The sequence below is a fragment of the Coenobita brevimanus genome, chromosome 17 (genome assembly GCF_032717465.1).
Source record: "Coenobita brevimanus isolate Jiangsu-jjx chromosome 17, ASM3271746v2, whole genome shotgun sequence".
NCBI lineage: Eukaryota > Metazoa > Arthropoda > Malacostraca > Decapoda > Coenobitidae > Coenobita > Coenobita brevimanus.
In genome coordinates, this window is record NC_136970.1 from 3,640,225 (window position 1) to 3,655,847 (window position 15,623).

At 42.9% G+C, this 15,623-nt stretch overlaps 1 protein-coding gene across 1 annotated transcript; it reads right to left on the bottom strand.

Annotated features, from left to right (window-relative positions):
• Positions 1 to 1,205: 1,205 nt before the first annotated feature.
• LOC145391229 (organic cation transporter-like protein) lies at positions 1,206 to 14,780 on the bottom strand. Its single transcript, XM_080265905.1, has 11 exons — positions 14,575 to 14,780; positions 12,175 to 12,294; positions 11,173 to 11,248; positions 9,868 to 9,971; positions 9,312 to 9,466; positions 5,787 to 5,996; positions 4,315 to 4,579; positions 3,550 to 3,761; positions 3,100 to 3,281; positions 2,123 to 2,298; positions 1,206 to 1,365 (listed from the first exon to the last, which is right to left on the bottom strand). The coding sequence occupies exons 1-11, from the start codon at positions 14,778 to 14,780 to the stop codon at positions 1,206 to 1,208; spliced, it is 1,866 nt and encodes a 621-aa protein (XP_080122031.1).
• Positions 14,781 to 15,623: the final 843 nt, after the last annotated feature.

The window sequence follows — 15,623 nt, forward strand, 5'->3', positions numbered from 1 at the left end:
ACTACCCTCTATACCCAAAGTACACAATCCAATATACAACATAATTTACAATATATATACAATCTACTAAATCTTCCAGTCCACAATTTATTCTATAATCTACAGTTCAAACTACAATACTATGTACAATATCACTACAACTCACAATACAATCTGCAGTACAATCCATACTTCATAATTCAATCTCTAATCTTAAATAAACCCCAGTCTACAAGAACATTTTCCTGATCCTGTATCCACACTGACAAGGGCTCGGAGGAGATCAATAGCAAGGGTAAATTATCAGTTTCTTAGGCAGTTTGCAATATACTGTATCTACTGGAAGGTGGGTCGCCAGTACAAGGTGGAGGGGTTTCTAGATGCCCAGTGTCCAGTTTATTCTCATTTTCTGATCCGCAGAGAATACATCAGCAATATTCTTTCAAAATGTAAGAAATCTATGTAAATAAAACAGTAAAAAAAAGAATGTTGTATTGCTGTAATATTACTCCCCTCCGACCCACATAAGCCAATACTGTGAAACGTTAATAGTTACTTTTTCTATAAAATACTGTGGACTTGACAGCAATAAATAAATAAATAATAAAGAAGGAAATTTATAACAAAGGCTGGGGTTTGAATAACTGAGGAGCACATTTCAATGGGTATGCTGTTGGTAGTTTTCCCACTTATATTCTCTCGTTCTTTCCTTGTTTGTGGATCCTACCTCACCCAGACATTAGATAGGAATAAGTGTCTGGATGATGGTGATATGATCGTAACGAGGACTTAATTTGTTAGGTTTCGGCGACCTTTTATGTCAGCCTATCATGAACCGGTAAATAACCTCCCTGAGATGCCTGCCGAGTGAAGAATTATATGTCTCGCTATCTAAAGTTCTTATACTGTCTAGGATTTCTGCTGCTAATTAATTTCAGTGTGAGTGGTGGTCTCTCGTATGGGTTAATAAATAATGCTGGCAGAAGAACGACTACCCTGGGATGCTTGACGAATGAGGAAGAATGTGACTTCTAAACGGGGACTTGAGTTGTCTACATTTGTCATACGTCACTCCGGCAAGGGTAGATAAATGGCCTCCCTGCAGTACCTAATTCGTGCGGAATGGACGAATGGTATGGGCTCTGATGTCATAATGGGAGGGAGTGTTAAAAAAAAATAAGACTCTAAACGAAGACTTAATTCTACCTATGTTTCTGCCATACACATCACTGCACCACAGGCAAGTAGATTACCTGCTTGCGGTGCCTGATGAGTGAGGAGCGGTACGTTTCCCCCCGAAGTGAAGGTCGTTGCTCCAGGGGGTGTCTGATGAAGGACGGCTGCTGACCCACTTCACCCAGAGACAAATGATGCTTTGACTTTGTGCTGTTGGGGGAGGAAAGACAAGCAAAGTGGTTTGTTAATATGCTGTTTGATAATAGTGGATAATATGGACTGGAAGGAAATAAGAGCTCAGGTTTTCTTTCTCTAAAATTATAGACTACACAGACTGGTTTTGAGTAGTCAGAGATACTAAAGAAATATTGATACTGTTGTTGCTGTGGACCCAGGCTTATCTGGATGCCAGTACTGTGGATTGCAAGCTAAGTTCCCTTTCTCTTGCAGTTCACCGTTCTCCTTTTGGTGGACTCAGAAGGAAATGAGGGATTTTAGGATATCGATACCACCATGTAAATATATCTGTATAGCTCTTTTCTATGCTTCCTTCCCATCCATGTTACCCAGTTTGTTGAAGTTTTTATTGCTAATACTTTTCTCAGCTCATTAACCCATGTGTGTCTACAGTACTGAAAGAATTAGTTATTGTTTACATTTTTCCTTGCTGAAAAAATTTATCCAAACTTAAATCAGTTCAGAACAGAGCAGCACAGCAGTTTGTTAACGCTTTTTATTTCAAGGATGTCTCTTGGCCAATAAACCTCATTGTGTGTGCAGCTATGAAAGAACCGCCTCTTTCAGTATAATTAAGTCTTACATGATGAAGGAGTTAGCTATTTCAGTCCGAGAGCATACTTCTGACTAATGCTAGGCAACTACTGTATATTCAGCTTTAGGACAGACCCCATGGAAAGAACAGGTTAGAAAAGAAAGAGTTGGGAGGGCAAATAATAAGTATACTCACTCCTGCACAAGACAAGGGAAGTAGAAGAAGGACTGATCTTCCCCAAATGCCTCCCCATCTGCCAACGTCTGTGGCAGGTCCCTGTGCAGTGTCTCCGGCAGCAGCAGCGCCACAAACCCACCAATTACAGATGCCACACCCAGGATCACCAGTGGGATGAGTGGGTTGATGGTGCCCTGGGGAGTGAGAGGGGAGGGAGTTGGCATTAACCCTTTCAATAAAACCATATTTCTTGTTCCTTGTTCTCTATTTGCTTTATCACCAGACAATTTTGTTCAATTTATGACACGCGCCTAGTTGTGAAGAGGTTAATTATACCTACCTCTAAATCCTCCAGTTATTTAAGTCTCTCCTGAACTGAATAAAACTAGCTGAAAAAAGCAAGTATAAAATGGAATATAAGCCATCAGACTAAACAGGTTAATACTAGTTTGCCGACAGTGGCTCGAGATAAAGAGCAAGAGGAACAGAGCGTCAGTGAAAGGAAAAGGTGCCATGGGTCAACACAACTTGCCACAGGTTTACCCAAAAAAAACTTTATGTAATGTTATAAATACAGCAGTCACAGAGAATAGTTGTTTCCAGCTGTATATTGGGAAAATGGATTAGCAGTACTTATTACTATGGTGTGATTTTAGCCATAATGTGAACGTGTGTGGTATGTGGGGGTACCTATGGACTTCAAAAAATGGTATGTCAAGCCTATGCCCAAAGTCAGACATATTAAGAAAAATGACAGCTAACTCGGTCACCTTATCTATACTCTTTTCACTTCAACTTGGCCTAGATCTTTGTCCTTCTGCAGCTTATTTCACACAGCTCAGTGGCTGAATAAGACAGTACCATGCCTCTACATCCTTTCCACCGCACTTCTTCGTGACTAGCTTCATATTCTACTATTAATCTCATGCCACAACTCAGTATTCATGATTAAGAGATTTTAGGCAAAGTTAGAGAAAAACCTGTATAAAACTTACCAGGTATACCACAACAGGTGAGAGAAGAGCTGCCAGGTACCCAGCAATATGGACTGCAGCCACACCTTGTGCTCTAACTACTGTTGGCAAGAGTTCAGCTGCATACTGGAGGCCTATGTTGTAGGTTATATTCACACACAGACGGCCCAGGATTGCCAGCACTGCCACTCCTACAGCATTTCCTAAGAGAGAAACTGTGAGAATAAATATAAAAAAATCATACCCAGTCAGTCTTTATCACACACACACACACACACACACACACACACACACACACACACACACAAACACAAACACACACACACACACACACACACACACACACACACACGCACGCACGCAAAGACACAAAATGCGTAAGGAGAACCATACATATGATAGAGTTTTATGCCATGTACCCCCCCCCCTCATGAGTCTCTCTCTCTCTCTCTCTCTCTCTCTCTCTCTCACCAGATACAGCTGTAGTGAGGATACTAAGCAGTCCTGAGAGCATTAGCGTGCCACAGGCCAACCATCTCCTCCCCCATCGGTCCAGCGTTAGAATTAGCAACGTGTCTGCTGGTAACTCAGTAGCTGATGCGATGCTGAACCCCACAAACACGTTCAGGGGAAGGTGTGACACGTTCCTGGCATGCCCATCATACACCAGATTGAGGAGCATCCTGTAGGGGGGAGGTGATGTGTTATGTTTCATGGTTAGAGGGAGAGGTAGACTGGAAACAGAAAGGTGAATTAGTGGAGGAGTTGTTGTAGCCTCAAGTTTATCTGAAATGTGAACCCACTGGATTGCAGGCTGTAGATGCCCTCCTCCCACTCTAACATCCTCCTTTCAGGGGATAGAGAGGGAGCTGCAGGACGTTTGTAATCCCAGGCATTGGAACCACATGGTTATATCGGTGCCACCACATGCTGTCCCACTCCAGCACCAGAAACAGGGATGCCTACGGTTATGTGTTTGATTTACATGAAACAAAGACACCTTTCGGCTGGATCTCTACGCCAGCCTGATCACACCTAGTGCTGAAATGGGGAATATCCATTTATCTATTGCCGGACGCCTCTATTCCGACAGGGGTGGCAACAAACTAACTAAAAATATGAACAAGATGAAATGGGGACCTGTACTGTATGTTCAGCGGATGTGAGGGATAGTCTAAAGGAATGTTTTTTGCCGTCACAAAAAGAAAGAGAACAAAGTACTACATGATGCCTTACCACAAGACACTGATGGCAATGGTGGTGCGTCGGAGCCTGGGTGTCCGGAACAGGTCGATGACGGAAGGGGAGGTCACGTCTCGTCCCACCTTATCCTCTCTAGTTTTGTTGTCCTCACTACTCGTCCGCTCCCCCTCGACGCCCTTCCCCATCTGATCCTCCTGTGCCGCACCCTTCTTAAACTGCTCTATCATATTCTCGGGGATGGTTTGGTTGTTCACCTTTGCTATACTTTGCAGGATTTCAACTGTTTCATCCACGCGGCCTGCCAAGAAAATGCCAAATAAAAAATAAGTATTTTTTTTTTTTTTCAAAAGTATCTCTAGCCTTATGAACTGGTAGGATACACTACACTCAATCAGAAGATGCAATTGCTTACTTTGCATGGTCATTTTCCTGACGTTTACCATTTCCTAAGTGAAGTGAAACAGCTAATTCAAGTAAGACACACAAATTTCATTTTCTAATGACTGTGAGTGTGTAATAAACGCGTAGTAATCATGTCAACACTACAAATGTGACATGTAGAGGTGTATGGTATGTAGGAGGACTACTGGGCCTTGAGAGCAGGCTGTGAAGCCTATGCCTAGATTCGGACACATAAAAGAAAATAAATAAATAACTTCAGTGAATGTTTTCATATGGTACTATTTCATGTTAAACACGTAAATACAGTGTTATGTATTACGAAAGTATCACACCATGCTTTCACAAATCATTTTACTTCATTCACTTTCATGTGTTCTTCATTTCATCGTTCCCTTCATACCGAAAACAAAATTAGCAAAACGGCACAACCAGCAGACCACACATTTTGCCTCTGAACATTTGAGGGTGACTGGAGGCAGGTGGTGAGATGTGGAAACATGAGAGAGTGAGGCAAAATCTCCTGCCAAAACTCAAAACATCCAGTCTCCAACACTCGTATGAAATGCTAGAACGTACATAACCTTTCCCCACCAGGCTATCCCTTCTCACTGCAAACATACATAGCATTCGTTCCTTGGCTTGGAGGGATCAACAATTTCACAGATGGTTCTACACATTATGCAACCACCATTACTTAAATATATCCTCTTTTTCATTTACTCTGTTTATGTAGTTAACCACTTCATTACAGTCATCACTTATTATACTTTATTCTCGCCAACTGCAAATAACAGTAGACAATTCTGTATTTTTGACTGGAAGTGTTTGATACAGTCTGCATTACGCCATTCACCACTAGAAATCCCCACAAGGTGAGAAACAGTGCCCAGAGAGAGTAAGAGGGACTTGCTTCACCTTTTTCACTACCATGTCAGTAGGATGAAGGGGTTAAAACAAGTCACTTTGGGGAGCAGGTCAATGAAATGGCGGGGGAATGGGCGACACGAGGGGATTTGTTTGTGTTGTGGCCACCCCTTTCGGGATTAAGGTGTCTGGCAATAGACAGATAGACTCTGAGGAAAAAATCAAACACCAGTACCAACCTTGTAGCATCAACCACCTGGCACTCTCCGGCAGACACCAGTAGGTAAGAGCAGCCAGGATCATGGGTACGGCAGAGATGACTGAAAGAAGCCGCCAATTCGCGACCCACACCGCCAGCCAGGGTAAGGCCACAGTCCCAGCCGTATAGAACAACGCGATGGAGAGGTTGGCCACTATGGTCCGGTGCTTGGGGCCGATGTACTCTAGAACTGTATGGAGGAGGAGCATAAGGAATAGTAGTAGTAGTAGCAGTAGCAGAAGTAGTAGTAGTTGTAGTAGTAGTGGTAGTATGATGGTGGTGGTGGTGGGTGTGATGATAATGATGATGATAATGATGATGATGATGATGATGGTTGTGGTGGCGGTGTTGGTGGTGGTGGTGGTGGTAGTAGCAGTAGTAGTAGTAGTAGTAGTAGTTGCAATCCCAGGGTCATCTTAATGTGAACCCAGTGGACAGCAGGCCTATGTTATCCTCTTTTTCAGTCGACTCTCCTTCCTTCAGGGGATACGGATGGAACTGAGGGACGTTTGTATAACCAGGAACTACACCATCAGACCATATCGGTGCCACCACGTGAAGGCATCCCTCTCCAGGGCCAAGCAGGTGGTGGAATACACCTGATATGTCATGTTTTATTTGGTGCCGTGAATTACAAAAATGAAAATAATGTATATGAAGAAGAAATAACTGCTTCCGCCCAACGTGGACCTCTTCATGTACGAACAGCTATGTACATGTCCCATCTCTATTCCTATCTGAAGAGGGTCCAAGTTGGGCCAAAACTGTTGCATCCTCTCAATTTATACAGTATGATTACCTGGGTGTAATTAATTCTTCCCTAAGGTTGAAAGTATGGCAGGAGAATAAGGGTGGTGGTAGAGTGAGTGAGAATAAGAGTAAGAATAGGCTTAACCTCTTCAGTACGATGGCATCATGACCCCTTCACCTTTAGAGCTCTTTCCTATGCTGAATAATGTGTGAGGTATTTCAGTATAAAACTAGAAAGCGCTCAGAGACCGCATATCTCCGCCAAAGCCACTGTCATTAAAAAGAATCCGGATCCAGATCCGATCCATCCCAAAATTTAATCAATTCTTTCTTGGTCCATGGCGCCTCTCTCCACAAAATTTCATTAAAATTCACTGATAACTTTTGGAGATACTGTGCAGGATACTCCGGATCTGGATCTGTCCCAAAACTTAATCATTTATTCCTGGGCCCATGGCCCACCCTTCCACAAAATATCATCAAAATCCGTTCATAACTTTTTGAATAATCCTGCTAACAGACAGACAGACAGACAGACAAACCAACCAACACGAGGTAAAACATAACCACTTTGGCGGCGGAGAAAAAAGAGAGAGAGAGAGAGAGAAAGAGGTACTGGGGCTCAGGAGGTTAATGACACTGTTTCTGTGTTAGTAAGTGCATAACATCAACACGTGCAGTGGTAAGGGAAAGTACTGGACGAGTGGACCCAGCACCCTTTGACCTGGGAGGAAGGGAGGATGTGAAAGTGAAAGTATATACTGTGTTTCACCTAAGAAGGGGGCGGAGAGAGAGAGAGAGAGAGAGAGAGAGAGAGAGAAATGACAGTATACAGTTCCTTTCATTTCATAATTTAGAGGTGAACGTACAGCTGATAGATAAACAGAGATATGGAGAGAAGTTGATCGATAGACATAAATGTAATAATGATAAAGCAACATCCCCTTTCATATCAGTTTCAAAGGGGAAAATGGATGGATGGATGGATGGATGGATGGATGGTTGGATGGATGCGTGGATGGATGGATGGATGGATGGATGGATGCGTGGATGGATGGATGGATGGATGGATGGATGGATGGATGGATGAATGAATGAACAGATGGATGGATGGATGGATTAAGGGAGGGAGGGAGGGAGGGATGAATGAATGATTGAATGAATGAATGAATGAATGAATAGATGGATGGATGGATGGATGGATGGATGAATGAATGAATGAATAGATAGATAGATGGATGGATGGATGGATGGATCAATGGATGGCTGGATGAAAGGATTAATGGATGGCTGGATGAACGGATGGATGGATGAATGAATGAATGAATGAATGGACTGACAGACAGACCAATACAGACATCGATACAAAGAGATAGATAGATAGACAGATACACATACAGAAGCAAATACAGTATACAGAGACAGAAAGACTAACACAGATAATTAGGCAGAGATACAAATAGATAATACACAGAGAGACAGAGACCGATGTAGATGGACAGGTAGACAGGTGTGGACATAAACTGCTAAATACAAAGACACAAACTGATGGACAAATATAGATGGATCGACAGATATTAAGATTAATGTTCAGTGATGAGTAAAGGAACCAGACTCGTACTGCCACACCTTACACAGCCACGCCTCACACTGCCACACTTCATACTGCAACACCACACACTACCACTACGCCTCACACGGCCACTTGACACTATCATACAAACATCTCTCCCTCTCTCTTCATCTCACACGGCCACACCGCTAGACAAACACACAAACACATCTCACTGTCACACCACACACAGCCCCACCTCAATGCCACACCAACACTACCACTTCCACCTACTAGACTTTACATCATGACAAATGTATCATCGAAAAAGAGATCTGCCTTGAACTTGTACACCAAAAAGTCTACCAGGAAGTTAAACATGGTACAAGAACAGGATCACCTAGTAACAGAAGTGATACTGGTAGGAGTGTTGGTGGTGGCAGCTGAGAGATAGAATGATGAAACAGGATGTAACAGAAATTAAAGACTGACAACATTCTTCACACAACAAACGTACACCACCAAACTTTTGTGCAACGTGGCCTGATGAATAATGAACATACAAAAATACAGGAACCCCAAATATGACACTATAAATCCATTACAAGTCCTAAATAAAAAAAATATAAAAAAAACAGTAAAAATGAAAATGGTGTCTGGGGGTATCTGCCCAAGGAATAAAATGTACTAAGTTAATGTGAACTAATGAAGAAATAAAGCAATGGCATCAAATTGAAAAGTGTCTGGAAGAATGAAAGATGAAAATGAAGAGAGGAATAAAGAAACGGAGCAAACACAGTAGGTCTGCATACTAAGGTGTGGAGATCTAATAATATCAATCATAAGCCCGACCACATAAAGCATCCAGAAGTCACCCAATGAAGAATAAGAGAACGATAAAATAAGATAAAGCGAAAAGAACATTACCACACCACACACTGCCAAACTTCACACTGCCACACCTCTCAGTTACAAATCACACAGCAACACCTCACACAGTTACACACCTAACACTGCCAAACCTCACACCATCACACCTGTCACACCTCAAAGTCACCTCTAACAATGCCACACCTCACACAATCACACCTCAGACAGCCATACCACACAGTCACACCTCACGCAATCACACCTAACAGTCAATCGTACAGTCAAACCAGACACTATCCCACCTCACACACCAACACAAGCACCTCTACCCACCCAGAACATACATAATGACGAATATGTTATCGAAGGCCAATCCCGCCATGAACCTATACACCAGGAAGTCTGCCAGGGAGATGGATACGGCCGTGAGAAGATGGGAGAGGGCCCCTATCAAGTTCGTGACCACCAGTACTGGCACACGCCCATAGCTGTTGAAGGAGAGAAAGGCTTATGTTCTTGGATTGTATTTTAGGTGGCTTTGTTGAATTCATAAAATGTTCTCCTGAGTGATTTATTCTGTCCATTACAAAGTATAGTGGTATCCTGTTGTAAGCTACAACCTATACAGATATAAAAACTCCAGGGTTGGTGAGATCTGCCACAGTGATTTAAGAGGAAGGTCTGAGTTGGTGGCTAGCAGGACTGGCTCAGGTGACTGCTGTGAGGGAAACACTTGTTTTGTGATTCCTAACAGAGATCCTGACTTGTATAGTTATACATGACCATTGCAGTTCCACCAACCATTGTGCTGCGTAAGCTTCTCTGACAAGGCAAGGCAGTGTTTCCGTCAAGGCAAGCCTTTACTACAAATATGCGAATCAGCACTCACCTGTCAGCTGCCCAGCCCGCCACTGCGCCTCCCACGATGGCACCCAAGAAGAACACACTCTGGGCCAGTGTTGCGTACCACTCTCTGCCACACACCCACCCTAACTGAGGGAATGATATAAAATAAATAAGTGATAAAAAAAAGTTTGTATTTTTGGATAAGTAATATGGTATGTGATTTGCCTCTGAAATATGCAGTGTGGATTCAACATAATTTTTTTCTTAAGTGTAAATGGCGGCAACACGAAGCCAGTCTGTACAACGAGACGCAATGACTCCTAAGCAGTTGAGATACAAATTTAGGCTGGAAATGCACTGAGGGTATCAAATGACTTCCTGCACCTATGCCTGTGTAAATTATTTCTACTGACACTCATAGTTGGATGACATCGTTCTTACTGCTGCCACTAACAGATAATCTTATTCAGTTTAGGAAAGACACCTCATAGTAAAGGGGTACAGGCTCGCTCTCTCTCTCTCTCTCTCTCCATCTTTTCCATCTGCTCACCATCTTGCCGTCCTTTCCTTCCCTTTCTTTCACGCCTGCCTTTCCTATCTCCCTTTGTCATTCCTTTCCTCTTCTCTTCAGTGTGATAGAAAATTATAAAAATCATACCCAGCCAGTCTCTCTCTCATCACACACACACACACACACACACACACACACACACACACACAACCGAGAAGTGAAAGGAAGGGGGGAAAAAAAGACGCCATCTTAGTGAAACAATTACCATTAAATATGCAGATAGAGTCTTTGTCCCATGAGATAAATACAAACAAATAAATAAATAAATAAACAAATAAATAAATAAATATAAATAAATGAAAGCAAGAACATGTTATAACAGGTGGTATGGTACATGGAGATAAAGCAACAAGGAAGTATGACTGTCACTATGTATGGGTTGCGTCAGAGAGAGAGAGAGAGAGAGAGAGAGAGAGAGAGAGAGAATGTATGTGTGCTGTATGTAAATCAAAATATGTGAATGTATTTGTATATCCGTGTGTGTGTGTGTGTGTGTGTGTGTGTGTGTGTGTGTGTGTGTGTGTGTGTGTGTGTGTGTGTGTGTAATTATTTATGTATCTGTACATGTATAACCATACATAGTCGCGCTTGATGTGGTCACGAGGTCCATATGAAATCAATGAACTTATATGCCATTACTTTCTAGCCTAACTGTACGTAGGTATATTAATATGTTTGCCAGTCTGTTTGTATGTGTTAGTATCAAAACATCCCCTCCCCTCCTCTCCTCTCCCCTCCCCTCCCATCTTCTCCTCTCCTCCCCTCCCCACAACTCACCTCAGAGACAATAGTGGGGTAATTTCCGCCTCTCGTATCATATTCCCACCTCTCACACTCCTTCACGGGCCAAGACCTGTAACAAAACACATATCACACTAACATTACGTCTATCTACCTGTCTGTCTATATTAATGTTTCATCTACTTTATGCCTTATGATTTTATATTTTAACCCTTTTAATAATTATGATGATGCTAAATTAATAATATTCTCGCTACCTCCAGGCCAGGTAACAGAAGCGGTTCCCATCCTGAAGACTACGACCGGATGCAATAAAGTCAGATTTTATACATACACATAACGGGTCGGCAACAGAACCTCCTCCCTCCTATCTTGGTGTAAATAGACATGTTCACTAGTCCCACTTCTTCACACTGTCCATCCATCCTATTCGTGGTCTTCCTCTCAGTCTTACACCTCTCACATCCGATCCAGTTATCTTTTTCACCAATCGCTCATCATCCATTCTCTCCATATGCCCAAACCATCGCAACACCCTCTGCTCAACTCCCTTAGCCATCTCCCGCATAACTCCAGTTCTCCTTCGCCTTTCATCATTTCTCACTCGATCCATACGCATCACATAACTCCAGTTCTCCTTCGCACTTCATCATTTCTCACTCGATCCATACGCATCACATAACTCCGGTTCTCCTTCGCACTTCATCATTTCTCACTCGATCCATACGCATCACTAGTCCCATCCTGTCTAAAACATACCTGGTCGAAGGTCTACGTTTGTGCAAAAATTACGTCTTCCTAAGTAAAGACCTCTGGCAGGAAAAAGAGGAGAAATACACACATACTTTCCTTTAAATACAAGATAAAGACAGAGCAAGGAGGTTTTAACTAAGGATAGACTTTTCCAAATGGGTCTGGCTACCTGGTTCCATACACACTACACTGACCCATTCACTACTAAAAGATGTCTCCCTTCAGCAAATAACTAACGTCGTGAATAGTAAATAAATGAATAAAATCGTGAATGGTTAAACTCACGTGTTAGGCTGCGTGACACCCTCCTTCAGCAGCCTTCCATAGTCCACATCGTACACTTGGCACATCTGTCTGGTCTCCACGCCTAGGGAGTCGCGTGTTGTGGGGACGGCTAGGGAGCGTCTGTATAGAATAGGGAGAATTATAGGGAGAGTGACAGACTGACTAAGAGGGTGTAGGTAGGTGATGTGGAGGGAGGGGGAGACCGAGGATGAGGTGGAGGGATGGAGTTGAGAGGTATTATGAGAGAGGGGGGAGTGAGCTGGGGGGAGGGCAGTCAAATGGTGGGTGACAGAGCAACTTGGAGGCGTTTTGTCTGCGGCGACCTTTTGCGGGATTAGGGCGTCGGGCTATAGATGGATAGATAGATAGTTAGGGACACAGTATAGGAAGTAACATATCCAGTTATACAAGAGGTCTGTAAATATCCCTACACAACAAAGCTGGCGGTATACTGTCATATGGTGAAGGCCCAGTCTGCTGGTGTGGGTGTGGAAGTGAGAGTAGGAAATGAATAAACGATGCGGGAAAGATAGGAGTAGGAAATGAATAAACGATGCTGATGGTAGAAGGAAATAAATAACCGATGCGGGAAAGATGGGAGTAGGAAATGAATAAACGATGCAGATAAGATGGATGCAGGAAATGAATAAACGATGAAGGAAAGATGGGAGTGGGAAATGAATAAACGATGCAGATGGGAGTAGGAAATGAATAAACGATGAAGGAAAGATGGCAGTAGGAAATGAATAAACGATGTATCTATTCATCGCCAGACGCCTCAATCCCGTGAGGGGTGGCCACACACAAATCGCCTCCATGTCGCCCTGTCCCCCGCCATTTAAACGATGCAAGAAATATATTGAAAAAATAAAAATAATCCACCCCTGCAAAACACAAGAAATCGGCCAACAGAGTGGAGGTACAGCGCTATATATGGACCACCCTGTATTTTATTACTTTTCAGCTCAATAAAGGAAAATAAAGAAGACTGTCGACCATTAGTTATCAGCTCAATAAAGGGTAAATAAAGAAAAAGGAGGCTGTAGACAAAGAACATCTATTAATGATCTGTACAAGCAAGGAATCAGAAAGCATGGAGAAAGGGGGAGAGATTTCCTTTTTATATTTCACGTTCAGTTCACACACACACACACACACACACACACACACACACACACACACACACACACTTAATGGATTTCTTCTGTCTGAGCAGGTTTAATATTTCTGGACAAATTTGTATGCGTTCTGTACTTGATCGTATTAAATGTTGTAATCTTTGTCAATAAAGTGAACTGAACTGAACTGAACTGTGTGTGTGTGTGTGTGTGTGTGTGTGTGTGTGTGTGTGTGTGTGTGTGTGTGTGTGTGTGTGTGTGTGTGTGTGTGTGTGTGTGCCGTTTATTCTAGCCACTTCCAGACGATTCTGTTCAGGTACTAAAACGATCAATGAAGGCTTTATATACCTCCTCCAGTTCGACATGCTCCTCCATGACTGGATAAAATCATCTGAATGGAGCAAGAATGGATAATATATTGCTAGTCATGAAGAAGTGCTATGAAAAGGATGAAGAACCACAACTTTATCTGTCTGTCTCTGTCTGTCTGTCTGTCTGTCTCTCTCTCGTCACTGAGGTATGTGAAAAATGCTGCAAAGGATGAAAATCTGGGCCAAGTTAAGTCAAACCACTATTTTATGGTTTCATTAAATCTAACACAGAGTTCAAATATCACCCGTTGCACAGTGACAGAAATAATGAGATGAGACACTATCTATCTACTTATCAACCTATCTATTGCCACACGCCTTAATTTCGTGAGGGGTGGCCACAAACAAATCGCCTCCACGTCGCCTTGTCCTCGCCATTTGTTTGCCCTCCCTCCAACTCACACCCCCCTCCCACTTACTTCGCTCTACTCCATCCTCCATCCCATCCTTGGTCTCCCCCTCCTGTTCTCCCCCTTCACATCACTAACATGCACTCTTCTAGTCAGTTTCTCAGTCTCCATCCTCACCACACACATACATTTAAATAAGCAAACAGATACACAAAAATACAGATCAATAGATGGATAGATAAGATAGATAGAAATATTTAAAGACAGATACAGAGCCCATATATAATGCTTATGAAATTAAATTATATAAAAAAAATGACCAAAACTGATACATACAAACGCAGAGAGAGAGAGAGAGAGAGAGAGAAGCCTATCCTGTATGGAAACTCCGCAACGTGAGGGGGGGGGGAGGTGTTCTTAACGATACCGAGAAAATCCCAAGGTCCATTCCTATGTTGTATTTTAATTGGCTGATTCATCCACGAGAGAGAGAGAGAGAGAGAGAGAGAGAGAGAGAGAGAGAGAGAGAGAGAAAACCAACACAAGCTCCACCAAACCTACCTCACATCCACACTAACATTAGCGTCGATGAGTAGGGTCACGGCACACCAGTGGTCGGGCAGGAGCGTGATGAAGAACTGCACGAAGTAGAGAAACACCAGGTTGAGACAAAATGGCGCCAGACCCAGGAAGAGAAGCCACTGGTATTTGCCGAAAGCTCCAACGTGCGGAAGTATGTCGTCGAATTCTACCTGCTCCGAATCCATCTTTTTTTTTGGGGGGGTGGGGGGTCTCCTGAGGGGGTTAAAAAAAATACATAATAAATAAAGAAAACATTACTATTGCACTCATCATCATCATCATCATTTACCGAAAGGTCCCACATGAGGAGGAAGGCTTCTCGAATTCTACCTGCTCCGAATCCATGTTGTTTTTTTTTTTTTTTTTTGTTTTTTTTTTTTGGGGGGGGGCTGGGGGGGTTAAAAAATACATACGTTCACGACTAAGGAACGGACGAAGGACATTCTTAGGGTGGGAACGTGGAATGTGAGAGGAGTGAATGATGAAGTGAAAGAGAGAGAGATTGTTCAGGTGCTTGAGGATGCAAAAGTGGATATATGTGGATTGACTGAAACTAAATGGTAAGGTGAAAGGGTGAGAGAATGGGAATATGGTCTAGGTATATGTGCGGGAGTTAATGAAAATGAGAGGGCAAGAGAGGGAGTATGTCTGATGATAAGCAAGAAGTGGAAGGAGAATATAAGAGAGTATGGAACAGTGTGTGCAAGGATTGTATGGGTGAGGATGAAAGTAGGTATACAAGCGTGGGCGATTGTATGTGTGTATGCCCCGACAGAGGATCGAGTGGCAAGAGTGAAAGATGAGTTTTGGGCGAGTGTAGAAGCGTGTATGGACAAGTTTGAGAGGAGCGAGAGAGTGCTGTTGATTGGAGACATGAATGGCAAAGTTGGGAATGTACGAGTGGATGGAGTGGTTGGTCAGTGGGGTGTGCCAGCTGACGTAGATGGGAATGGAAGTGCTTTGGTGGACATCTGTGCTTGTAAGGGGCTGGCAATAGCCAACACCTACTTTCGGCATAAGATGATCCA